This window comes from Lepidochelys olivacea (genome assembly GCF_965140295.1).
Source record: "Lepidochelys olivacea isolate rLepOli2 genome assembly, chromosome: 22".
Classification (NCBI taxonomy): Eukaryota; Metazoa; Chordata; order Testudines; family Cheloniidae; genus Lepidochelys; species Lepidochelys olivacea.
The window spans coordinates 21,449,831-21,476,829 of record NC_140432.1 but is presented as its reverse complement, the minus strand read 5'-3'; the positions used below and the strand labels follow the sequence as shown (position 1 = coordinate 21,476,829).

Genomic DNA, 26,999 nt, shown 5'->3' with positions numbered 1-26,999 from the left:
AGTTGAGTAACTTTTAAAAGGCTTCTTCTAAGTAATTGAATTAAGTACATATTTCAGTTTCATAGGACTTAGTTAAGATCACTTAGCTCTACCTGTTTAGAAATGATTTTGTGATCCATGATATACCAAACAGAATCTACCAATCCTTAGATGAAAGTCATTTGCCCATCTATAAACTGTTTTAGTTATCTCATACATGAAGACAGGGGAAATAATATACTTTGGTCTTAAGTTACCAAGAGAAGAGAAGCCTGACCTAGGGAGGAATCACTCTCTAGACATTTACCAAAAAGACCCCCATTTACTGCTTGCTGTACAGGAAAAGGAAAAACTCAAAACATTTAGTTACAACTTCTTGCTTGTCTTTGATCATGGTATCCCCAATTTATGATAAAAATCTCAGGTGCCTAAAATAGTGTGTGGGGGGGAGGTTCCCACCCCTAGATCCTACCCCTGGATTGGCATTGGGTCAAATTTTAGTCATATCTTTTCTTACATTTCTCTAGACTTTTTTTGTTGTAATTTTAGGGATTAAGTTATTTGGCACTTAACTCTATAACACCTTTTCTATCTCATAAACTAGCTGCTACACCTTACCAATGTGCCGTACTTAATTATGAAACTTGATCAACTACAGTAGGGGTGGTGTTAGCCTTCTGAAACAGGTACAGGTTTCTGGCAATCTGGAATAGAAAATCTTATGTCATATCAACTGTCTGAAGTGGTTTGATAGCAATCAGTGATGTGTTACTAAAAAAAAAAAAAAAAGCACATCAACTTTGTCTCTCCTGAACTTGGGTATTGATGTGTCTGACATGGCAGTCTTACAGTACAGCAGTCTAATACTTATCTAAATGTCTTGAGTTTTGGTACAGCTGCATGTTCTGTTTTTATGGGTATTCTATAACACTGCAGTTATACTTGCAAATTTAGGACCCATGCTGCTACCACTAGCAATGGCAGAAGTTGTAGCATGGACAGGACTTGTGTTTATTTTTGTGTGCTGTACCAGTAGTGGAGAGTGAGGAAAAAGCACAATAGCACCTGAAAGTTCACTGTACCAAATCTTCTGTCTCATCTGAAATCTAAAGAATGGGGTTAGTTCACCTTCAAAACCACACTGACTGATGGGAAAATTTGCTTGGTAACCTTTCACTTTTTTCTTCTCTCTCTCTTACACCACAACTTCCTTGCACTGAGTGAATTTTATGAAAAGGAAGTGATGAAATAGTATCATTCAGTTTGCTATCCCCTCTCGTACCCTTCTGGGATGTGGGCACCTATAAACTTGTTTGTGTAAGCAAAGTACTTTGAGGTTTCCAGGTCTAGTTATAAGCATGATGAATGCATAGACAATGCTGCTTTGTGGTGGCCAGTTCTGTGCCTATTCTCACTCTTCTCTAAGGCAGGCATCTTTCTGTTCCCTAGCTATCACAATATGGTCTCTTAGTCTCATGAGGCCTTTGGTAATAGAAGTAAGATTGCTGCTAATCTACAGGCAGACCCTAGAAAGCATTTGTGGGACTCTGTGGGTTGAGCAGGATCTGCCAGCCTAACGACCGGAGCAAAGAAGTAAATGCTGACTGCATGGCAGCCAGCGTGTTGGAGGTGGACAAGGGCGGAGGCTCCAGCTTCGGGCCAGCCTGTCTGTTGGGACAGAGGGAAGGGCTTGTCTGTCGTGCAGGGAGAGGGTGACTGTCCAGCGGCAGCAGGCCCCGAGAGCACGGGCCTGCCCGCGACCAGGCCTCGCGGGAGTGAGCGCCCTCTGATTGGCCGGCTGCCCCTGGGAGAATAACCAATCAAAGCTACGCAAGGTGGAGCGCGCTCTCGTTCTCTCGCCCCTCAGCAACGCAGGCCGCCGCTGAGGGGGAGAAGCGGGGCCTGTCTTGCGCTCACCTCCGAGCAACCGCGAGAAGATGGCGGATCTGCTCCTTCCCGCCTCGCTGCCGCAGCCGGCCTGGGCAGCGCCCGAGGCTCGCGAGGAGCCCCTGGGGCCGCCCCGGAGGCCGAGGAAGAGCTGCAGAAGGAGCGGAGGTGAGGCGGAGCGCGGCTTCCCTGCGGGCTGCTGAGCTCCCGGGGGGCGGGGCTGAGGCTCTTTGGGGCGAGGGGGCGAATTTGCTTTAATTGCTGGGCCGGCGGATGGGGGCCGAGAGCTCCTGCCGCCGGGCCCAGAGTCCCCTCGCCAGGGTGCCTGGGGGAGCCCAGTTCCGTGTCTCCCTCTTACCTGCACTGGGGGTGGGCAAGGGGAGTTCAAACATCAAAAGGTAGACCAAACCCCCACCCTCGTGTGTGTAAAAGCAAAAAACCCCTCTGTGTGTGTGTGTGTAAAAGCAAAAAAAATCCCTCTGTGTGTGTGTGTGTGTGTGTGTGTGTGTGTGTAAAAGCAAAAAAAATCCCTCTGTGTGGGGGTGTGTGTGTGTGAGAAAAACCTCAGACTTGTTGGTGCCCAACTCATGGTTTAGGTCTCTTGAGGCTGGGAAGACTCGGTATGTTTCGGCATCTGCAGAGATAGCTCTGATTGAAGTGTAGCTATACCCAAAGTCTTGTCTAGAGCAACTGGACACATGGGGTGCTAAACTTGCTGGAGTATTTTAGAGGTTTGCGAAGAGGATGTTCTTTGCATTCAAGCATTTCCTGAATACTGCAAGGCATGGGTCATTGTTTTTACTGCCTGTTATGTGTGTTTGTATCATTCTGAAGAGGACTCTCAATAGCAGCCTGCCCTAAAATAACTTGATGCAGAGTATTCCACTCAGTTTAAAAAAATCTCAGTGCAGCATAGGGTTAAAAGAAACATCCCCCATTCTATTGAAATGCACGTCCCCCTCTACAAGTAGCTGCCAGAATTTGTGGGGCGGACCAGAAGGGAAGTGGCTTTTGTCTTCATATAACTAGCCCTGATATAAAATCTGTCCTGACTGTTAGTGAAATAAAATGAAGCAGCAGTTATCTTAAAATGCCATTCTAAATGTAGGGTGGGAGGGGAAAGGATAGGGATCACTACTTGCCAAATGGAAAATGTCAAGAGGGAGGGAGTGAGATTTGTATCTTCCAGTGATATTGGCGAAAACGATGATTTAAAATAATGATGGACTTAATGGGCTTGAGAGTTTGGGGGTGGGGCAGACACACCAGCACTGGAGTCTTTGTTGCCAAAATCTAGGGCAAGGATGTTAAGGACCAAAAGTTGTCCCCATCTTATGCTGTTTGGTAGCTTTTATTAAACAAATTGGTAGGTCTCAATCAAGTTGCTAGCAGACAGGTCTCCATTTTGTTCCTCTTACACTAACTGGGTCCTTGTGAGGGCAATGCCTAGCTGGGTCTAGGACAGGGGCGGGCAAACTTTTTGCCCTGAGGGCCACATGGGGTTTCTGAAATTGTATGGAGGGCCGGTTAGGGGAGGCTGTGCCTCCCCAAACAGCCAGGCGTGGCCCACCCCCAGCTAACATCCCCCCACTCTTCTCACCCTCTGATCCCCCCCTCTCCCCCGGGACTCTCGCCCTATCCAACCCCGTCTGTTCCCTGCCCCATCCACCCCTCCCTGACCGCCCCCAGACCTCCCACCGCCCCATCCAACCCCCACTCTTTCCTGACTGCCCCCCCCCGGACCCCTGCCTCCATTCAACCCCCCTGTTCCCCACCCTCTGACCGCCCCAACCCATATCCACACCCACCCCCTGACCACCACCCCGAACTCCACTGCCCTCTATCCAACCCCCCCCCTTACCATGCTGCCACAGCTGTGCCGCCGAGAGCCCCTGGCTCTGCAGCTGCGCTGCCTGGTAAGACCTCACAGCCCTGTCGCCCGGAGCATTGTGCCAGTGGCGCAGTGAGCTGAGGCTGCCGAGGGGGGGGGACAACAGGAGAGGGGCCAGGCAGGAGGGTCCCGTAGGCTGGATGTGGCCCATGGGCTGTAGTTTGCCCACCTCTGGTCTAGGAGATGGAACTCCCTTATTGGGGCTTCCTCCAGGTCAAGCTGGAGGCATGCTGGCAGTGCATCGGGTGGAAGCCTGCCTTACTGCCCCTGCTGTGTGGAGTGGGTGAATAGTAAAGTCAGTCTCCAGCGTTGGTAAGCTGGCATCTTTCATCAGCGCGAAACTCAGAGCTTTAAAACAAACCAGACTCTTTCAGGAGCTTGTTGCAAAGTGAAGTTGCCCCCTGCATATTCACGGAATCTCAGGGGAAATGCGAGAGGCCCACATGGTAAAAGGACTGAGTTCTGTTGTTGCCTGGGCCATGGACAACACTGATGGTTCTTGGGGTACCCAGGGCTGAGAATCACCTTGTTACTCTCCTGGCTCTAGCATGAGGGACATTTGCTTGTGCTTAACTGATTGTAAGCTCCCTGATACCGCTAGTCTATTAGCCACCCAAGCACACACCTCTGGGCTATGCCAACCATTACTTTGCCTTGCAGGTTAGCAATAGGTGCACCCCAGTCCTTGAGCCCCTTTGAAGCATTCCCTGCAGTGTCAAGCCCCTTATCCACTGAAGACTCACAGAAATACCAGGTCTGCTATCCTCAATGGAACAGTGTACACGCTAGCCTGTGTGAGTCAACTTAGGATCAGCACCTGACATATCACGGCACTTGTATATCTTTATAGTGAAAACAAGAATAAGTTTATTATTAAGGATTACAGATTCAGGAGACAGTAAAGATATTGGGAACAAAAGGTTACATATAAATCAAAATTACATGATTTCTAGAGACTAAACTTAAGTAATAAGTTAACCTGGAGTCTAAAGAAGTTTTTCACACAAAGACTTTTGCAGCATCTTCAGCCAAGGTTGATTGAGAATCCGTAAATGGACTTCCTGTTTCCTTCCTAGGTGCAGGGTAAGGGAGGCATAACCATCCCATGGATTGTTTTTCAAGTGTGCTGCAGCCTTGTTGACTTCACATTTCTTTAAACCTTTGTATGTAAAGGGGCATCATTGTGTTAGTTTACAATGCTTAATTTACATCCAACAGAGAGAGACTGATAAACATCTTTTGTCTGAAAGAAAACTTGTCTCTCTCCCTCTGCTGGTGACTTCTGAATTCTTAGATCATGTATCAAGGTATTCCCAGTATATATACATAACTCCATATATGGTATCTGTACATACATTTCACAATGATATTAATGATCAGTGTGACCCTGGCTTTATGTAAGATTTCACATGACATTCTTTGGTGAATCAGAATTAGGACATTTCTATAACCTCCTTGCCAGTTGGCTTTAAGAGGTTCTTGGGCCTTGTCCTTCCCTTCTCACATTTATCTCCAGACTTCTCCTTGTCCAGATCTGTTCTGCCCCCAACAATCTTCTGTTCATTGAACGTTTTGAAACTTTGCACTTTTAGAGAGAAGTAAGGGATTTACTCTGTGTACACAATTTTGCAGAGGGACAATAGGATTGAGATCCGTTATTTCTCCCCTCTCTATATTATTTATTTTAAAACATTTTTGCTGTTAAAAAGCATGTTATCTCTGGAGACACAAATCCACAGTTTGAGAACTGCAAAACTAAGCATCTCTGATGGTATCTTCTAGACTGAGCACTGAGTCCCACTGGGTAGATAGAAAGATTAACCTAAATAATCTATACAGAAGCCCCGAGAACCCCATAAAATTGGGTCCCTAATCCGTGAACTATTGGAATTCCTTTACAAAACTTTTCTTAAACATTACATGAATATATTGTCTCATACTATAGAATTGGAATTTAAAATCTCTATTCCATGATGAGATATCTTTGAGCTATAATGCATCTTAATTATAGCTATCTTTAGATAGATTTTTTCCTCAAAAAGCATTTTATCAAAAAAATCCAATTTAAATTTTAAAAAGTATTAAAAAAAAAACAATTTTTTTTTAATCATTGATTTTTATTTACCCTGGTTCCTTCGGTTTCCTCTATCCATCCATGGGTCCCTCCTCACTCACTCACTCCTCTTTTCTTTTTCTGGCCTCCTCTGCCCTCATGAGGTGCCTGATGTTGGGGCTTGGAGTAAAAGTCCCTTAACACAGGCCTTTTTCTGTAGTGTACAGTGTACTTGGACGTGTTTGTTCTGTTGCTGAACTCCCTTCCTTTCCCCCCCTCCTCACCCCATGATGGGGTGCACTACTGCCATATGGTGCCATAAGAGCTCCTGGAGCTACCCCACCCTGTGCTAGAGACTTGGACTGTTATTAATGGGTTAGTATCAAGAAAGACCGAATTTTCAGGCTGTGTCTCTGAGAGATAAAGCTACTGCAAATAGTTCCAAATAATTTTCTTTGCCAAGGATTGAAGAAGCAGCCACACCTTTTGAAATCTAATGCTAGCCCCCCTTAATGCATGCAGTTTATCTCAGACTTTGCTTCACAGACCTTTGCACAGGTGGGTGGAATCTGGTGCAACTAACTTAATGATTCAGCAGAACAGCAAACACTTCATTCTTCTCCTCTCAAATGGCTTGCTCTGCAAGGATTTTGGTGACAGCCTGGTGCTTTTTTGTCGGCATCTCTGTTTCTGTGCTAGGGTGGCAAGGACTGGTCTATGGGCTCCCACCTCCTTGTGAGAGGTAACTACTTCCTGGGTCCCTGAGGGGTTGGTGGGTCTCCTGGTGACTGATCTTGGGGCAGGGACATAGTCTAATTTTCTAATAAATTGTCCTGGACTGTGCTATACAAATAAGAGTTGTTTAGACGCACAGTGCTGGTAGAAGATTGGGGGATCAATAAGACTATGCTGAGAGCGGCATATAAGATGTGTGTGTGTGTACACTCTCTAAGATCTTTACTCTTTTCCTTTCCCCTCCCCAACCCTCCTATGGGCCCTTCTCCTCCTCCTTCGAGTGCTTGCTCATATCCATTCCAATGAGGTGTGCGTGCACCGCGTGCACGATTGTCAGAGTATTTTTACCCTAGCAATACCCGGTGGGTCGGCTGTGGAGCCCCCTGGAGCGGCACCTTCATGGCGCTAGATATATACCCTAGCCGACCCAGCGCCCCCTCAGTTCCTTCTTACTGCCCGTGACTGTCGTTGGAACTGTGGAGCTCGGCTTTGCGGCTCTCCACTCTCCCTAGTGTCAGAGAAAAACACAGTTCTCGCTCTCAGGTTGGGTGCAGCAAATCAGATACACTTTATTACCTCAAGCAATTGCACAGAGGGAGAGAGTGCACTAGGACACAGGGTTTCCCCCACCTAGGCAGGTCTCTCCCAGATAAACAATTTGAGTAAGTATTTATACCTTTATTACAGACAATAATAAGCAACAACTGCATATTGTTTATACATATTCCTTCATGATATTTTATTTTTCTTACCATTTCTCTTATAGTCTGCATTCTATTCTTATCTAGTACAAGGTCACAACAGCCTCTTTCACAGTTGTTTTCCACTCGCTTCGCACTATCCCCGCTTCTACAAATCTCGCGTTATTAAAGCTAGTGTGAGCCTGACTCCTGCTCATTTCAGAGGCCTGCATTCAAATTCCCTTTATCTACTTCCACACTAGCGATACTGTCTTCATAGTTTGTTAATTGTTATAGTTGTTGTAGTTTTAATATAGTTATAGTAGTGGGTTAGAAGGGGTCTCCTCCCCGCCTGCCGCTTGGGCTCATGCCCAAGGCTCTGGGCTTTAAACCTTGTTCATCTTGTGCTAAGCCCATGCCTACGGGAGACCCCCCACGACTCCTGCCTGAAGTGTCTGGGGAAATCCCACCAGGCAGACAAGTGCAAAATTTGCAAGGGATTTTGGCCCCGGACCGAGAAGGAGTGGGACTTTAGATTAAAACAGCTCCTGATGGAGGCGGCTCTTCGCCCAGATCCACCAGCAGCAAGCCGAGACCCGGTGCCGACCGCCTCGGTGCGCAGTAGCCCGGCGGCAGCAGTAGGTACTGCACCGCAGTTGGACTCTGACAGAGACCCGCGGCACCGAAGTTCCCCGGCACCGCAACCGGTGCAGTCAGTCTGGCACTGTTCTCATTCGCCTGGTCAAAAGCAGCACCGCAGGCCAGAGACAGCTGCTCCACCTCAGCAGTCGCCAGCGCCCCGGGACTGCCCTCGGAGTTGCATCTGGTAGTGGAGCAACCGAGGGTTCAAGCGCCGACATTGGCGCCTCTGACTCTGGCACCGAGGGAAGAGCCATTGAGTCCGGCGCACACGGGCTCCCTGACTCGTAGCGTGATCGAGCCCCAGCTCCTATCAACGCTGGATACCTTTGCAGCGGCAAGAGACCTCATTGCGATGACAGAGTCGACATCACCGCAAACCATGGCACTGGATCCTGTTCGTGCAGTACCATCCCGGGGCAAACCATCCCTGATCCGGCCATCGGCTCCTCATTTGGAACTACGGCATCGGTCCCGTTCTTGGATCCGTTCCTGCTCCCAACATCGTTCTCAGTCCCTGTGACGCTCACAGTCCTGACGCCGCTCCCTCTCGCGGCGCCGGTCGTACTCGCAATGCCAGTCGTACTCATGGCACCGATCTGACTCGCAGGGCTGGTCAGACTCCCGGCACTGCTCTACACATTGGTCACCGTCCCGGAGCAGGTCTTGGTGCCACTCTCGGAGACTATCATCATCAAGATCCAGATCGCGGCACCGGTCCAGACCTCGGCACCGGTCTCGGTCTCGGCACTGCACCCCAGCTTTGTAGCGCTGCTCCCCGCAGTCGTGGCACCAATCCCTGGGCACCCGGTACCAGTTTCCACCGTGTCCGGGTGACTTGACACAGACACGTTCGGCACTGCCTTGGCCTTCGCGATCTGCCTCACATTCATCGCAGTCTGATGCGGGCTCATGACCCGGCCACACAGCTCATAGCCTCGGCAAGGGTGATGCTGCCCGTTGGCAAGAGGAAGACCATGATCCCGTCCAAGGGTCTGCCCAGTGGCCCTTTTGGGCACTGTGGGCTTACCACCAAGCCCAGGGCACCCCATCCGGGGCCTCCCGCTCAGCCCACTCAGAGCTTCAGGTGCCAGAGGCAACCATAAGCCATCCTGCTCCGGGGGGCATGGAAACCACAGCCTCAACTCCGGGGCAGGGTCCAGACTCCGGAGTTGTGGACCCCGGACTACAAGACCCGACCCAGCAGGAAACACCACTGGACCCCCTGGCTCCCGTGGCGTCGTCCTCATGCTCCCCAGACAAGGCGGTGGCTGGGACAACGGTCTCGGGTCCCCTTCCAATAGACCTCCATGCCCACCAGGACCTCCTGCGTAGGGTGGCACGGAACGTGAACCTCCAAGTGGAGGAGGTGGTGGATTTGGAGGACCAGGTGGTGGACATCTTGTCAGCGGAGGCCCCGTCTCGAGTGGCTTTACCACTCATTCGCACCATACAGACCATGGCCAGAACAATCTGCCAAACGTCTGCATCCATCTCTCCAACTGCTAAAGGGGTGGAGAGGAAATATTTTGTCCCCTCCAAAGATTGTGAGTACCTCTATGCTCACCCTCAGCCATGTTCGCTAGTGGTGGCCTTGATGAATGAGAGGGAGCAGCACGGGCAACAGGCTCCAGCGCCCAAGTCAAAAGACACCAGGTGTCTCGATTTTGTTCGGGCGCAAGATCTATTCCTCAGGGGGGCTGCAGCTCAGGGTCGTGAACCAGCAGGTGCTCCTGAGCCGCTATGACTACAATTCGTGGAACTCTGTTAAAATTCAAGGAGCTAGTACCTCCGGAGTCCAGAGATGAGTTTGGGGCCCTGGTAGAGGACGGCAAAAAGTGGCCAGGACCTCCTTATAGGCCTCATTAGATGCCACGGACTCCGTTGCCCGGACCCTTGAGTCGGGAATAGCCATGCAGCGCATATCCTGGCTGCAGGTGTCTGGCCTGCCGCCAGAACTGCAGCAAACCCTACAGGACCTTCCCTTTGAAGGACAAGGCCTGTTTTCGGATAAGACTGATTCCAGGCTCCAAAGCCTTAAAGATTCTAGGGCCATAATGCGCTCCCTGGGGTTGCACACACTGGTCACACAACGGAGGCCCTTAAAACCCCAGCCTCAACGATCCTATCCCCCTCCTCAGCCAAGGCAGGACTTTTGTAGGAGATGTGGTGTAAGAAGTACACCAACCACCAGCCAGGGCAGAACCAAGGCCCAGCTAAACCTCCGGCGGGGCCCAAACAAAACTTTTGAAGGCGCGCCCGAGGATGGTGTACCGGACATCAGTCAGGATCCTTCCCCACTGTTCCGGAATTGTTTATCCCGTTTCACTGTGCATTGTCCCTCATAACTACAGACCGTTGGGTTCTTTGCACGATGGAAAAGGGATATTCTGTCCAATTTTCTTTCTCCCCACCCTCCCTTCCCGTCCCTCTTCAGGGACCCTTCTCACAAGCAACTCCTTATGCAGGAAGAACAGACGCTCCTAACCATGGGCGTGATCGAGGAGGTTCCAAGGGAGTTAAGGGGCAGGGGTTTTTACTCCTGTTACTTCCTAATCCCCAAAGCAAAGAGTGGGCTTCGGCCTATTCTGGACCTGCACGGACTCAACAAATTCATGGTAAAGTTGAGGTTCCACATGGTGTCCTTGGGGACCATCATACCTTTCCTGGAGACTGGTATGCTGCCCTTGACATGAAGGACACGTATTTCCACATAGTGATTCATTCAGCGCACAGACGTTTCCTTTGCTTTGTGGTCAACTGCGAACACTATCAGTTCACGGTCCTTCCATTCAGTCTTTCTGCAGCCCCCCAGGTATTTACCAAATGTATAGCTGTCGTGGCAGCTTCCCTCCATTGGCAACGAATCCAAGTATTCCCGTATCTCGACGTTTGGCTTATCTGAGGTCGCACCAGGGAACAGGTGCAGTCCCACATCCAAGCGACCATGGCCATGTTTCGTCTATTAGGCCTTCTCCTCAACGTGGAAAAGTCAACTCTGGATCCAACCCAGAGAATAGAGTTCACTGGGGCAATCTTAGATTCCAGACTTGCCCGAGCTCTTCTACCGGACGCCCACTTCCAGTCTTTGGCAAGTCTCATTCGGAGCCTCCAAAGTTTTCCTACCTCAACGGCAAGGACGTGCTTAAGCCTTCTGGGGCACGTGGCCTCCTGCACGTACTTGACCAGGCATGCCAGACTGTGGCCTCGCCCACTTCAGGCCTGGCTGACAACAGTCTATCCCCTAAGTCGAGACAGCCTAAACATGGTGGTCACCGTCCCGGAAACGGTGTTAGCCTCTCTTCGCTGGTGGTTAGACCCCAGGGCAGTATGCGAAGGAGTCCCATTCCATACACCCTCATTGTCTCTAGTCACAGACGCATCATCCATTGGATGGGGCACCCATCTCGGGGATGGCCAGACGCAGGGTCTATGGACCACAGCCGAACTCTCTCTACGCATCAACGTACGGGAGCTGATGGCGGTGCGCCTGGCGTGTCAAGCATTCCGGGAGCATATACATGGCCGTCGCTTGGCGATCCTCACAGACAACACCACGGGCATGTTCTACATCAACAAGCAAGAGGGAGCTCACTCGTCCCCCTTTTGTTGGGAAGCCATTTGTCTGTGGGAGTTTTGTATAGCCCACTCCATCCACCTGATGGCGTCCTTTCTCCCAGGGGTCCAGAACACATCGGTGGACCACCTCAGCAGGTCCTTCCAGTCCCACAAGTGGTCGATCTGTCCTGGTGTCATTCACTCCATCTTCCTGAGGTGGGGGTTTCCCCAGGTCGACCTGTTTGCCTTGCGCAGCAATCGGAAGTGCCAGATATTTTGCGCTCTCCAGGGACGCTCCCTGGGTTCTCTCACAGATGCCTTCCTACTCCCGTGGAAGGGCTAATTGTTCTACACCTTCCCTCCGTTCCCTCTGGTTCACAAAGTCCTACTCAAGGTGTGCAGGGACAGAACATGTCTGATCCTGGTCGCCCAGGCAGCACTAGAACACCACGCTATTGGAGATATAAGTAGATGCCCCGATTCCACTCCCGCTTTGGCCGGACCCGATCTCACAAGACCATGGCCGCCTCTGTCACCCCGACCTGCAATCCCTCCACCTTACGGCGTGGATGCTGCATGGCTAACTCACTCGGAGCGTCTCTGCTCCCATTCGGTGCAGCAGGTCCTGCTAGGTAGCAGGAAGCCCTCCACTCGAGCCACGTACCTGGCCAAATGGAAGCGTTTCTCCTGCTGGTGTGCTCAACGCGGCACGCCCCCCCCTGCAAACGTCCATGCCTCTCATCTTGGACTAAAAAGAAAAGGAGTACTTGTGACACCTTGGAGACTAACCAATTTATTTGAGCATGAGCTTTCGTGAGGTACAGCTCACTTCATCGGATGTATACTGTGGAAACTGCAACAGACATTATATACACACAGAGATCATGAAACAATACCTCCTCCCACCCCACTGTCCTGCTGGTAATAGCTTATCTAAAGTGATCATCAAGTTGGGCCATTTCCAGCACAAATCCAGGTTTTCTCACCCTCCACCCCCCCACACACAAACTTACTCTCCTGCTGGTAATAGCCCATCCAAAGTGACAACTCTCTTCACAATATGTATGATGATCAAGGTGGGCCATTTCCTGCACAAATCCAGGTTCTCACCCCCCTCCAAAAACCACACACACAAACTCACTCTCCTGCTGGTAATAGCTCATCCAAAGTGACCACTCTCCCTACAATGTGCATGGTAATCAAGGTGGGCCATGTCCAGCACAAATCCAGGCTTTCTCACCCCCCGCCCCCTTTCCCGAGGACACACACACACACACAAACTCACTCTCCTGCTGGCAGTAGCTCATCCAAACTGACCACTCTCCAAGTTTAAATACAAGTTTAACCAGAACGTCTGGGGGGGGGGGGGTAGGAAAAAACAAGGGGAAATAGACTACCTTGCATAATGACTTAGCCACTCCCAGCCTCTATTTAAGCCTAAATTAATAGTATCCAATTTGCAAATGAATTCCAATTCAGCAGTTTCTTGCTGGAGTCTGGATTTGAAGTTTTTTTGTTTTAAGATAGCGACCTTCATGTCTGTGATTGCGTGACCAGAGAGATTGAAGTGTCCTCCGACTGGTTTATGAATGTTATAATTCTTGACATCTGATTTGTGTCCATTGATTCTTTTACGTAGAGACTGTCCAGTTTGACCAATGTAAATGGCAGAGGGGCATTGCTGGCACATGATGGCATATATCACATTGGTGGATGTGCAGGTGAACGAGCCTCTGATAGTGTGGCTGATGTTATTAGGCCCTGTGATGGTGTCCCCTGAATAGATATGTGGACACAGTTGGCAACCGGCTTTGTTGCAAGGATAAGTTCCTGGGTTAGTGGTTCTGTTGTGTGGTATGTGGTTGTTGGTGAGTATTTGCTTCAGGTTGCGGGGCTGTCTGTAGGCAAGGACTGGCCTGTCTCCCAAGATTTGTGAGAGTGATGGTTCGTCCTTCAGGATAGGTTGTAGATCCTTAATAATGCGTTGGAGGGGTTTTAGTTGGGGGCTGAAGGTGACGGCTAGTGGCGTTCTGTTATTTTCTTTGTTAGGCCTGTCCTGTAGTAGGTGACTTCTGGGAACTCTTCTGACTCTATCAATCTGTTTCTTCACTTCCGCAGGTGGGTATTGTAGTTGTAAGAAAGCTTGACAGAGATCTTGTAGGTGTTTGTCTCTGTCTGAGGGGTTGGAGCAAATGCGGTTGTATCTTAGAGCTTGGCTGTAGATGATGGATCGTGTGGTGTGTCAGGGTGAAAGCTGGAGGCATGTAGGTAGGAATAGCGGTCGGTAGGTTTCCGGTATAGGGTGGTGTTTATGTGACCATTGTTTATTAGCACTGTAGTGTCCAGGAAGTGGATCTCTTGTGTGGACTGGGTCAGGCTGAGGTTGATGGTGGGATGGAAGTTGTTGAAATCATGGTGGAATTCCTCAAGGGCTTCTTTTCCATGGGTCCAGATGATGAAGATGTCATCAATATAGTACAAGTAGAGTAGGTGGCTTTAGGGGACGAGAGCTGAGGAAGCGTTGTTCTAAGTCATCCATAAAAATGTTGGCATACTGTGGGGCCATGCGGGTACCCATAGCAGTGCCGCTGATCTGAAGGTATACGTTGTCCCCAAATGTAAAATAGTTATGGGTAAGGACAAAGTCACAAAGTTCAGCCACCAGGTTAGCCGTGACATTATCGGGGATAGTGTTCTTGACGGCTTGTAGTCCATCTTTGTGTGGAATGTTGGTGTAGAGGGCTTCTACATCCATAGTGGCCAGGATGGTGTTATCAGGAAGATCACCGATGGATTGAAGTTTCCTCAGGAAGTCAGTGGTGTCTCAAAGGTAGCTGGGAGTGCTGGTAGCGTAGGGCCTGAGGAGGGAGTCTACATAGCCAGACAATCCTGCTGTCAGGGTGCCAATGCCTGAGATGATGGAGCGCCCAGGATTTCCAGGTTTATGGATCTTGGGTAGTAGATAGAATATCCCAGGTCGGGGTTCCAGGGGTGTGTCTGTGCGGATTTGATCTTGTGCTTTTTCAGGAAGTTTCTTGAGCAAATGCTGTAGTTGCTTTTGGTAACTCTCAGTGGGATCATAGGGTAATGGCTTGTAGAAAGTGGTGTTGGAGAGCTGCCGAGCAGCCTCTTGTTCATATTCCGACCTATTCATGATGACAACAGCACCTCCTTTGTCAGCCTTTTTGATTATGATGTCAGAGTTGTTTCTGAGGCTGTGGATGGCATTGTGTTCCGCATGGCTGAGGTTATGGGGCAAGTGATGCTGCTTTTCCACAATTTCAGCCCGTGCACGTCGGCGGAAGCACTCTATGTAGAAGTCCAGTCTGCTGTTTCGACCTTCAGGAGGAGTCCACCTAGAATCCTTCTTTTTGTAGTGTTGGTAGGGAGGCCTCTGTGGATTAGTATGTTGTTCAGAGGTATTTTGGAAATATTCCTTGAGTCGGAGACGTCGACATCTTGGACTATCTCCTGTCCCTAAAACGGCAAGGTCTGGCAATATCATCTGTTAGAGTGCACATGGCAGCCAACTCGGCTTTCCACCCAGGAGAAAGTGGACGTTCTGTTTTCTCCAACCTTAATGGTCAGTAGGTTTCTTAAGGGCCTGAACCATCTCCATCCGCAGGTACGGCAACCGGTCCCCACGTGGGATCTTAACTTGGTCCTCTTCAGACTTAAAGGGGCCCCGTTGGAGCCGACGGCCACCTGCTCACTTCTGTACCTCTCTTGGAAGACAGCCTTCCTCGTGACTATCACTTCAGCGAGGCGCGTACCTGAGATCAGAGCCCTCACTTCGGAACCACCATACATGATCTTTCCATAAGGACAAGGTGCAGCTACGCCCCCACTCAGCTTCCCTTCCCAAGGTGGTATCAACTTTTCACGTCAGCCAGAACATTTTCCTCCCGGTCTTCTATCATGCTACTAGGCAAGAGCAATGGCTGCACCTTCTCGACGTTTGTATGGCCCTTGCCTTCTATAGTGAGCATACAAAGGCGTTCAGGAAAACGACCCAGCTCTTCGTCGCCGTGGCCAACCGGATGAAAGGCTTCCCGGTCTCTTCACAGCGCATCTCTGCTTGGATCACGTCCTGTATCCGTGCTTGCTATGACCTGGCCGGCATCCCTGCCAAGCCCCTCACTGCCCATTCCACAAGGCCTCAAGGTTCGTCGGCAGCTTTCCTGGCACAGGTTCCAATATAGGAGATCTGTAGAGCTTCCACTTGGTCTTCCGTGCATACTTTTGCCTCTCACTATGCAATAGTCCAGCAATCCAGAGACGATGCGGCATTTGGTTCAGCGGTGCTGCACTCAGCGATATCTCACTCTCTGACCCCACCGCCTAGGTAAGGCTTGGGAGTCACCTAATTGGAATCGATATGAGCAAGCACTCAAAGAAGAAAAGATGGTTACTCACCTTTGTAACTGTTGTTCTTTGAGATGTGTTGCTCATATCTATTCCAAACCTGCCCTCCTTCCCCTGTGTCGGAGTAGCTGGCAAGAAGGAACCGAGGGGGTGCTGGGTCGGCTAGGGTATATATCTCGCGCCGTGAAGGCACCACTCCAGGGGGCTCCACAGCCAACCCACTGGGTGTTGCTAGGGTAAAAATTCTCCGACGATGGTGCACATGGCACACGCACACCTAATTGGAATCGATATGAGCAACACATCTTGAAGAACAACAGTTACAAAGGTGAGTAACCGTCTTTTATATCATTAGGCCTTTTTGTTTAGATTAGTTCAGTCAGTCTCCCTTCCATACCTTTTCCCATAAACATTTGTTCCAGGTTAATGTGACACTTCATGAACTTTCACATACTTTTTACTGTTGAGCTCAGAATTAGAATAAATTTGTAGGCCCGATCATCACATTAAGGTCATGCTTTCTGTGGCTGTTCAGGCTGCATCTAGCTTTCTGCTACTTCTGTGTGTCTCTTGTGTCTGTGTGGGAGAGAAACACACTACTCTACCAAACAATCCCCAGCAAAGCCCCCTGCCCACACTGAATGGTGACACGAGTCTGTTTTTTAATTTGAGGCCCCTGTTTCTTAGGCTTATTTTGAACGACGTTTACACTCACCAGTTTCAAAGTAGTTTAACCCAACCTATAACAATATTCTTCTCTCATTTCAGTGTGATTACTCTGTGCAGAGTCTTTCAGCTTCCTGTACTGTTTGCATAGGTTTAAAAAAAACGGAAAATGTGATAGAACAATCCCAGAGAGTGGCAGGGAGTCAAAGGCAGGATATGGAAGTACTTTAAACCCTAATTAACATTGTTAGAGTTCCACGTTGGCAATGTCCCTTCAGACACAGCTGGGGTAGTGCCTGGCTGGTGCATATGGCCTGCTCTGCATGTGTCAGAGTCATGCTCTAGCCAGGCACTTTTACAGGTCTGTTATGTGGTTCTGTAAATGGTTGTAACATGTTTTTGGTTCTGTTTGGCAGGTGAGACCAAGTCATAATTGATTTTGCAGTGTAAATGGTCTCTTAGGCACCATCCATGCTGGGGGTTCAAACAGAGTTAAGGGACCACATTTAAACTCCTATAGATAAGTGGGTTTAACAGGCCTTGGCTGGCTGACTGTATAACTGGTTACTTGCCCCTTTCTTCCCCCTCGTTGAACACAGCTTGGAGCTGTAGGTGTGTGGATTGGCCCCTGCCTTAAGGCTCCAGCATGTCTGGGTTGCTGTCCATACTAACAAGCCTGTATCATTCTGCAATTAATGAAGCAGGTTGTATCTAGCAGAAATAAGCTGGTTGCTTCCTGAGGAATTGGCTAGACCGCATGGGTTAGGACATGCCTGGATGTGTCTGAATTTCACTCCCCCCCTTTTTTTCCTCTCTTTCTCTCTCCTCAGCCAGATTTACTGCACTGGGGACCTCCTGAAGCAGGTCCAGCTGGCCAGGCTCTTCTCTGATGACAAACACTTTGTTGACATGCCGTTGCGGGAGTCTCCAGGTCAGCAATGGAGTATGGCCAGGGACACGGAGCTGTTTACCCTTTTCCCTCCTGCCAGACACCTGCAGTCTAACCCCACACATGCCTGTTGGTGCCAGCTGGGCCCTGTGCCCATCCTACCACACTCGTACAGGATGATTAGGAATTCTGATACTAATGCACAGGTGTGTGCTGTGCCCCAGGGGATTAGTGGGAATAGTGGCACTGTGCCCTGGTACATACTACACCAAGTAGTCACTATGCCTTCACCACTCATGGTCTTCGTGTTGGCAGAACCTCAGCCAAGGCAGTAGATAAGTGATTGCTCTTTTATTTTCCCCAGAACTAGTTCTGAAGAAGTTTCAGCAGCTGGTGAATGTGACTCCAGGGGGGATATTGTCCAAAGAGCAGCTACAGCAGTTTGTGAGCTCATCCTTCAGTGACCCTGGACAGGAGTTTGAGCAATGGGAACCTCAGGACTGGACGAGCAGGTACAAAATGGAACACAAAGGGGCCCCTGCAAGAGTGAGTGTGGAGATGAGCCTCAGGGAATTCTCTTAACAGTTCCATGGGCTGCACTCTGCCCTGGTGATGGGAGTAAGGGAGCCAGACTGCACTGTGCTGGGCTCTGTCCCACTCTGGAGACGGGGGCTGACTACAGCTGTCTTTTTTGTTTTTAGTACTTGGGGGATGTGGTAGCTGTAATCAGTGCAAGGTGTAATCAGTGTTCCCCATTCACAGTTCTGCCAATGCACCTCACCCTGACCTGCAGCCTCCCGGCTGTTTCATCTCTGCCAATGCCCCTCCATCCTGACCTGCAGACCTTGCTGATGGTCCAGTCTTCGGTTTGGCTTGGCTTGAGCAGAGACTACCAGTTGTGATGAAATGGACTAGAACATGAGATTGTTTTTTCAGGCTAACACCCTCATGCCTCCAAATCCAGCTGTGATCTACTGAGGATTGAAGGTTAGGTCTCTAGAGCTAAATTGCTGATTTAGCCACATTCTGACCTATGCATTGCGGGGAGTGGGAGCCAAGAAGGGTGCTGTGACCCATAGATTGCTGCATTATGTCAGGCAGAGTATGTCACATGCAGTTTCTGGAAGCAACCGTTGCCTGTGGTGACTAGGTGCTTGGTTGTAGCTGTCTCCTCTCTTGAGTGTGTTTTCTTCTTTATCTTCCAGCCCCCAGATTTTAGCCAAGATTTCTGACCAGAAACTCCAGGCATGGGCATCAGATCTGAATGCCAGGTGGAAATCCCTGGGGAGAAAGGTAGAGAGATGCTGGTGGGGGGTGACCATGTTTCTGTGCACTGTGTTTGAAAAGAGTGCAGTGAAGATTCGGCCCAGGCTCGCTGTGGGGGCTGGAGGAGGGGCAACTGGCTTAGGGAGCTGGGGGTTGTGGGGAGTGGTGACCAACTTGGATCATCTCTTTTTCAGATCAAAGATGATGTAAGGACTCACCCGATGTTTTACTCTCAGATTTATGTGCCGCACCCTCTGATGGTGCCCGGTGGCAGGTTCATTGAATATTACTACTGGTGAGTAACAGCTGGTGTGTTGGAGCCTTGTCCTGGTTACACCTCGAACTGACTTAGCTGCAGCCACAGCTGGAACCCTGGCTCTGACCCATGCCAGTTGAGCTGGTGAGTTTTGCTAGGCTTGGCTGTCACTGGTACTGTTCACCTGGCCAGTATGCATGGGGGTTGTTTCAAATAATTGTACTTGCTGAAATCATGTGACAAGCTGTCCTGTCGCACAGTAAGTGCGGCCATGACTGTAAGGCGTGGGTGCAGACAGACTGTCCTCAGCCCCGGCCTGAAGCCCATGCCTCGGGAGGGTATTGGGTGTGAGCATGGACTATTACAGCTTACATTTGGTTCCTGCAGGGCCACAAGCCCAAAGCATCTGGTATCGCTCATGCAGCTGCTGCTTTTGTGCTGCAGGGATTCCTACTGGGTGATTGAAGGGCTGCTCCTCTCTGAAATGGCAGTCACAGCCAAGGGGATGATACAGAACTTCCTGTACCTGGTGGAAAGGTGAGACCCTGACCTAAGGCAGGTAGAGAGAGGAGGCTGGCTGGCAGCTTGCTACCTTCCTCCCTCAGCTCTGAGCCACTCCATCCCTGTCCAAGCATGAGGAGCTGACCAAGTGACACAGCCCTAGCTCTGCCAGTGCCCTATGCTGACAGGGCGTCACTTTGAGGATGCTTGGGTGGGGACAGTTGTCATGAGGGGCATACGTCATCTTGTCCTCCCAACTTTTGCCATCTCATCACAGTTGCAGGGCCCTGCTCAGAGTGCAGTGTGGGAAGTGGGGCGGCTTCTGCAGGGCCCTTCATCTTCCTCCCCAGGGGCTGTGTAACACACGGTCTCTCCCCTGATGAGCAGGTATGGGCACATCCCGAATGGAGGTCGAGTCTATTACCTGCGCCGGAGCCAGCCACCTTTCCTCACACTGATGATGGATGCCTACCTGGCCCACGCCAATGACACAGAGTTTCTCAGGTGGGCATGAAGTTCTTCTAGGCGTCACCAGTACCCTGCATGTACCAGGGGGCAGGGGTAGATTCTCCTTACCTCTTCCTCCCTCCCTCCCTCCCCCATGGCTGGTGCCGATCCCTTGGGCTCCCCCTCAGGATCAGGTCCAGATGGCTGCAGAGGACATGAGTTGGCACCCTGTAACCTAAGATAGTAAAGCTCCCCCATCTCCTATGGCACCAATAAGGATCTTGCATAGCATTGAGGGTGGGGACTGGCTGCAAATGCGCGGACAGGGTGGGACCTGGAGTGACCATGAGCCTGTCCATTGGGTGCTCCATATTCCAGGTGTCTGTGACTCTTACCCTTGTCCCCCTTTCACAATTGGCAGAGCCCCCTCTCTGGGTGCACACATGCCCCTGCCTGTGCCCTCTCCTCCTCTGAGATTTCCAAGCATACCCAAGGCCCCTATGAGCCTGGCTAGTCTCAGCAAGAGCCCATCGCTGTAATATTGGGTACAGCATTGCCATATGCACCATCTACTGACTGGTCCCAGGTACAGCGTGGTCTGCACTCTGCTTGGCCAACGGTTTGGAGGCAGGGGGAGCATTGCTCCAGGTATTGTCTGTGCTGTGTATGCCCTTCAAAGTATACACTGAGCAACACCCACTGGGAAGTTCCCTGGAGCGGTTCATTCCCTACTGGGCTTTCTGTCCCCCCAGTTCCTGGGCAGACCCATGACTGGGTGATTTGTTCCTCATGGAAAGAGACTGCTCCGTGAGGAGGCACTGACCATGCCTGTGGTCTGATTCCCAGGGAGAATATCCATCTGCTGGAGGTGGAGTACGAGTTCTGGCAGAGGAATCGCTCTGTGAGCCTCACAGTTGGGGACAGGAATCACACTCTGAACTACTACAGCGTTCAGATTGGGGAGCCCAGGTACCATCCCAACAAGCACCATCTAATGGAGTTACACTAGAGGGGGAGTCAGGACTCCTGGGTTCTATTCCCAGCTCTGCCACTGACTCACTGTGTGGCTTTGGGCAAGTGACTCACCCGTCCCTCCCATGCCTCAGTTTCCCCAGCAACAGCGGGGGATAATCCTCCTGCCCCCCTCTTTTGGGGGCTATTGCACATGCAGGTCTCTAGAAAAGCTCTACAGTGGCACTGAGTATGTTCCACAGACAACTCCCCGTCCCGTGATGGAGACAGGTGCCGATGGGCATGGCTGTGTTGTTGTCTCTTCCGAATCCTGTCCTGTGATAGGACATTGACGTCACAGTGCAGAGTGGGCTGTCCTTCTCCAGCCCCTGCAGAAAACAAGCTGCTTCACAGAGCTGCGCCTGTCCCAGAGCATGCACAGGCAAGATCTGCAGCGGCAGGCAAAGATATCATGGCCTCTTGTTACCCTGAGGAATGTGTCCCTTGGAGACTTGAAGGTCCACTGTGCAGACAGCTTGAGGAGGCGCTTTCCAGCCCAGCAGCTGGGTTGCTGGTTGAGATCTGGAACTGCTGAGGGTGGAGCAGTGCTTTATGGGGTTCGTGCTGCCCTCAATGTCCGACAGGGTCATCATGCTGCAGTGCCTGGCAACTGGTCCTTTGTAGGACCACTGATAGGATTTCACCCACAAGCTCAGCTTCTGGCTTCCCTTGTGCAAAGCCACTGCGAGATCTGGCTCTGCATGCCAGGCATCCCAGCCTTTGCCTGCTTAGGGCCAGGAAATTACTAAGAACGGGACTGACCTGGTGATCTCTCTGCCTCCCATCCCCTGTCCACCCTCCCCTGCAGACCAGAGTCCTACAGCAAAGACTGGGAGTTGGTAACTGACTTAAATGAAGGTAAAGAGATATTTATGTGATGTGACAGATGTTGTCCCTCTAATGCCCACTAGAACAGAACAGCCTGTGCTGCTTTTCACTGACTGCACCTAAATGTGGGCACCCATGTACCAGGGGGAGGCAGAACAGCTGGGTGGGAGGCAGGGAGAGATTCCTGAGAGTTGGGAAGGGGCTTGGATATGGAATTCCCATATGTGGGAGGTGAGGCCATGGCACAGATGTGGTGGCGTTGGGGGTTAAGCTCCTTTTAGCCATGGATTCTTGTGATCACTGCTGGAGCTCTCTGCACAGAATCCTGGTGTCCTTCTTGGGAAGCTGGGTGGTGTGATCGTGCCCACCAGATGGTTTCACTCTCCTTGGACTGCATGGGTTCAGACTCCTACGTGTTCCCATGATTCAGCCAGGGAAACATCATGTGTCAATTCTGCAGGACAGGATTTGTTGGGGCTCCCCAGCATTTGTGCTCTAACAGTTCCTTCTCTCTAAGGAGCCTTGGGATGGAGCTAAGAAAGTGTGATAGAAGCTGCTTAACCCCTGCTCCAGCTGAACCAGCATAGCCCTTATGTCTGTCTGTGCTTGGGGGTCAGTGCTCAGGCCTAGGGTCCTTGCTCTAACACATGGTTCTATCCTCATTGCCCCAGTCTGGGGACCTGGTTCCAGCTGCACTGACTCACATCCCATCAGAACCTGTGTTCCCTTCTCTGCTGTTTCCTGCCAGTGGTCACCCTGGGCAGAGGTACTAAATCTTCTGCCACAGGGGACATTGAGTAGTATCTGTTCCAATCTGTGTGTGTCTTGTAGATGCCAGGCAGGAGCTCTGGGCAGAGCTAAAATCTGCAGCAGAGTCAGGCTGGGACTTTTCCTCTCGCTGGTTCCTCTCCTGGCCTCCCCCACTCCCTGCGAAACTGAAGGATACCAAAGCCAGGGCTGTAGTGCCAGTGGATCTGAATGCCTTTCTGTGCAAGACCGAGCACCTGCTGGCTTCATTCTACAGGATATTGGGTAAAGAGACTGTTGGGAAGTGCCTCCCTTGGAGATACTGATGCTTGTTGAATCTCTTCCCCCTCCACGAGCTAGGGACACAAGATGTAGTTATTGGGGCAACATCCCCTGTGTGGGGAAAGGGCCCAGCATCCAGTAGCATTGCTACCCGCAGAGCAGCTTGTGTAAACAGCAGTGCAGCCCAGTGGTATCTTCCTGCAAGTGGGAGCAGGAAGCAGTTTAACTTTTCTCTGCCCCAGGTAAAGCCACTTTGCTGCTCACTTCATTTATTTCTGTGTTTATTTAATTCTCAGGGTGCTGGGAGCCTAGGGAGGGCATCAGGTGTATAGGGGATGGGCATTGTAATGATCAGTCTTGTCTAGGGCACCTGCCTTTCCCCATCTTGGGCTGTGTCAGCAAATCGAAGCTGGAAGACTGCAGCTGACTCTGCCTGAGCTGGAGTGGGTTTCAGCTTCCTCCTCTCGAATACTGAGCAGTGGCCACAGGCCATGCTGCTCGGAGTGCATTGGGACTGTAGAGTCTGCAGTGAGCACTGCCGTGGACCACAGCAAACATTGAGGCTGGGCTGTAGTTAATCTGTGGATGCTTCGCAAGCCCCTCACTAGTGTAATCAGCCATTCTCACTCTCTCTCTCGCTCGAAGGAGACACTACCAAGGCTGCCCAGTTCCAGGCTGCTCTGGAGCGCAGGCTCGAGTCTGTCCAAGCTGTCTTCTGGAATGACGCTGCTGGAGTCTGGCTGGACTTCAACCTCCTGAAGAAGCAGCCAAACCCAGCCTTCTACCCCTCCAACCTGGCACCCCTGTGGACTGACTGCTTCTCAGACCAGGCTGCAGCTGAGAGGGCAGTGCAGTACTTAGAGGTGAGCTGGGTTCATGTGGGTAAGAGTCCGCACCTCAACAGACCAGTCAGTCTCCATTAGCCCATGACGTGGAGAGTGTTCCTTGCAGATAGTGGTGGATACCACATACCTTCCTACTGAGCCTGGCATGTGCTGTCTGCACAGAGCAGAGCAAGGTGGAGCTGGAGCCCAGTTCTCATGTAGCCCCATCCCAAGTGTTTGCCAGGAGATTCCCAGGAGTTGCTCCTCCAGCTCAACCCACTAGTGACTCCTAGAGCCCGCTTCCTGCACTGGGCCATACCTGTTCCCATCTCAGGAGCTTGGCTGGGCTAGGAGTAGCTGACCAGGTTAGCCAACAAAGTCCTCTCTCCCTAGATCCCCTCTGCAGCCTTCTGTCTCCTGGATGGTGACTCGCTGGGGACCCCAGTACCCCCACTCAATATGCTGTCTACATTTGCAGGGGAGCACAGTGCTGTCCTACAAGAATGGGCTCCCTACCTCACTTGCCAGGACTGGGGAGCAGTGGGACCTGCCCAATGCCTGGCCTCCACTGCAGCATATGGTGATTGCAGGTAAGGATGTTGCTGTGCTCATACCTAGTTTGCAGGACAGGAAGCCCATTGGAGAATTTGCTGTTTGGTACCAGACCTCCAAATTGTTTTAGGACCTGCCCCTCGTTTCCCTGCCCCTTGTTTCTTTGCACCTTGTCCCAGCCATGCTCCCGCTCTAGGTATTGCATTATGCCTCTCTCAATCCCTGTCCTCCACGCTGATGCTGCTTTGTAGCCTTGTTGATTGATTCTGTTTCTGTGGGTTTGGTTCCTGACTGTGCAGCAGCTGCAGGCCAGGCTGTGAGCCCACGTGTCACAGTGCCATCTTGGTTTGGGGGAGACTCTCCCACCTGGGCCTTTCCCAAACTGCTGCTACAGCGGGCCATCCAACCACTGACACTGCTCAGTGGAAAAGCCAGGTGGCTCCAGTAACCTTCCCCACAGCTGCTTGAGAGTCCATAAGCCCTGAGGGCCTTGATCTGTGACCTTCACTTGAGCAAAACCCACATGGTTTGGTCCCAACCTGTGGAAGCCTGCTTTTGGAGGAGGGGGTGGAAGAATTGTACAAAGCCCCTGCCACTGCCTGGCTCCCTGGGGTGGCCTTGAGCTCCAGTGAGGACTCTATTGTCACCTCTTGCAGGGATGGAAAGGCTAGTGTTTGCAGGAGCTCTAGCATCTGCTGTGACCAGGTCCCTGACCTGGCATTTATCTGTGTTCATAGGTTTGGCCAAGTCTAGCTCCTCGAGAGCCAAAGAAATTGCCTTTGCCTTGGCCCAGAACTGGATCAGAACCAACTTTGCCTTATATAAGAAGTACCAGGCCATGTTTGAGAAGGTAAAGCCATTGGTGGTCCCGGACAGCCAGGCTGCAGCCCCTGTGGGTAGGAGTTTTTCAAGTGGAATTCATGCACACATCCTCCCCTGTGATCCTGGGCAGCTGGTGGTGATTACCTCAGAGTGCCTAGTGCCTGCATGGAAAGAGACAGGGCTGCTACCCTAAAGGACCCTCGGTTTTAACCCTTTCATTGTCAGTTTGTATTCAGTGTGGGGTGCCATGTGTAGAGACACCAGATCCTATCTCAGACAGTTCATCTGAGCGGACTTGACCATTGCAGATGTGTCCAATGTGGGGGTAGGGGTGGCTGGTCAGCCATAGGTCTTCTCTATTGTGCTGGCTGGTCTTTGTCATTCTGTCTCTTCCCCCCTCTTCCAGTGCTGCTTTCTGCCCCTGCCTGATATACAGCTTCCTCTGCCTTAAGCACCTGTGCTTGTGAACACAAGAGCTGGATTCTGCGCCTGCCCCTCCCCCTCCTTCCCTGGACTCTTGGGGGGGGGGGGTGGAACACTCTAGCCCCCACTCTAATGGGGCTTTCTGAATAATCATCTTTCTCCCCAGTACAATGTCGATGGAGATGGGAAGCCAGGGACAGGAGGAGAGTACCAAGTCCAGGTAGGAGCATGTACTGAAATGCTTCAATGCCTACAGGGTCGGGATGTGTGCTTACAATCTCTCACTAGGCAGGGAGGATGTGCTTTCCTTATGTGGGGAGGCCCCCTGTTCTGCCTTCAGACAAATTGCTGGGCTGGAAGCTGATGCTGCAGCCATGTGTAAGCTCTTGCCCTGGATAACAGGAGCATGTGCCTTGCTAATGCTGCATTCTCCCCTGTCAGGAGGGATTTGGCTGGACCAATGGTGTAGTCCTGCAGCTCTTGGATCTCTATGGTGACCGTCTGACCTCTGGCTCCCCCTCCAACCCCTTCGGGGCCTGGATTGTTGCTGCTTGCATCTTCCTCCTTAACCTGAAATGAGAGGGGAAGTGGTTTGGGCTCCCGGCAGCAGGGCCAGAGGAGACAAGCCCATGTGTACGGAACAGTGCCCTGGCTTCATAGCCAGTTAGGGAAGGGGGGTGCGCTCATCAGGGGCAGCCACCTCTTTCTATACCTGCTGGGACAGCAAAGCAGCCACAGGTGAACAATAGTTGTGACTAAAGCCCTGTGCATGCAGCCTTGCTGAGCCCCCTACCTGCAATTCTCATGCTCTTGCTGTTTCATTAGTGCATAAGCTTTCGTGAGCTACAGCTCACTTCCTCAGATGCATATCGTGGAGACTGCAGCAGGCTTTATAAAGCCTGCTGCAGTCTCCACGATATGCATCTGAGGAAGTGAGCTGTAGCTCACGAAAGCTTATGCTCTAATAAATTGGTTAGTCTCTAAGGTGCCACAAGTCCTCCTTTTCTTTTTGCGAATACAGACTAACACGGCTGCTACTCTGAAACATGTTTCATTAGTGTTTATCAAACTGGTCTCTGCTGCCATGCCTGCCTTGGTGGCTACTGGGACAAGTAGAGCCCTGATTCTTGTGGAGGTCTGTGCTAAGACATCTCAGCCCCTATAGATAGACTCTGCCCTGAGAGTAATGGTCCCTGGTGTTGATGGCTAGTGCACAGGTGAGATCCCTGAGGGAGTGTGTTATGTATCCCTCCTCCATAGAGGATGAGTTGTTACAGCTTCAGTACCTTGGCTCTAAGTTGTAACAGTTCATGCTTTTATCTTTGGAGGACCTTAGATCAGGCTCCACTGTGGCTATTACACGTGCATCTGCTACAAGCAAGGGAACATGCTGTTACCTTGAAGCATGTTGCTGCTCTCTGGGTCCCTTTCCCTGTCAGTGTTCCCACTGCAGCATGCAGCCCTCATTATCAAAAAGTGAACCTGTTCTTGTTTGCGCTTCTTGTGCCTTTGACGCCCAACCACAGCTCGTACAATGCCTTTTCCAAACTGTGACGTGACCCCAGGGCCTGGGCTGTAGGCTCCCATCATGCCCCTGCATCTCAGTTCAGTGTGTCTGTGCAGCACCTGGCACAGTGACTGGAGCTCCCCTGTACATGAGGAAAACAGTAGTGCTGTATTGCACCTACCAGTCCCCTG

The 26,999-nt window shown here is 51.1% G+C and overlaps 1 protein-coding gene across 3 annotated transcripts; it reads left to right on the top strand.

The window, feature by feature from the left end:
- Window positions 1–1,899: 1,899 nt before the first annotated feature.
- Window positions 1,900–26,160, top strand: TREH (trehalase). 3 transcript variants are annotated; one of them, XM_084611784.1, is made up of 15 exons: window positions 1,900–2,034; window positions 17,284–17,384; window positions 17,707–17,854; window positions 18,548–18,635; window positions 18,803–18,903; window positions 19,309–19,401; window positions 19,753–19,869; window positions 20,659–20,781; window positions 21,632–21,681; window positions 22,483–22,683; window positions 23,326–23,543; window positions 23,983–24,094; window positions 24,794–24,906; window positions 25,468–25,521; window positions 25,743–26,160. In XM_084611784.1, exons 2-15 carry the CDS (start codon window positions 17,363–17,365, stop codon window positions 25,878–25,880), a joined length of 1,578 nt encoding a protein of 525 aa, XP_084467910.1. In that variant the 5' UTR covers window positions 1,900–2,034; window positions 17,284–17,362; the 3' UTR covers window positions 25,881–26,160. The 3 variants fall into 3 exon arrangements, with proteins under 3 accessions (XP_084467910.1, XP_084467909.1, XP_084467911.1); XM_084611783.1 differs by lacking the exon at window positions 1,900–2,034 and adding an exon at window positions 6,426–6,552; XM_084611785.1 differs by lacking the exons at window positions 1,900–2,034; window positions 17,284–17,384; window positions 17,707–17,854; window positions 18,548–18,635 and adding an exon at window positions 18,190–18,329.
- The last annotated feature ends 839 nt before the right edge of the window (window positions 26,161–26,999 follow it).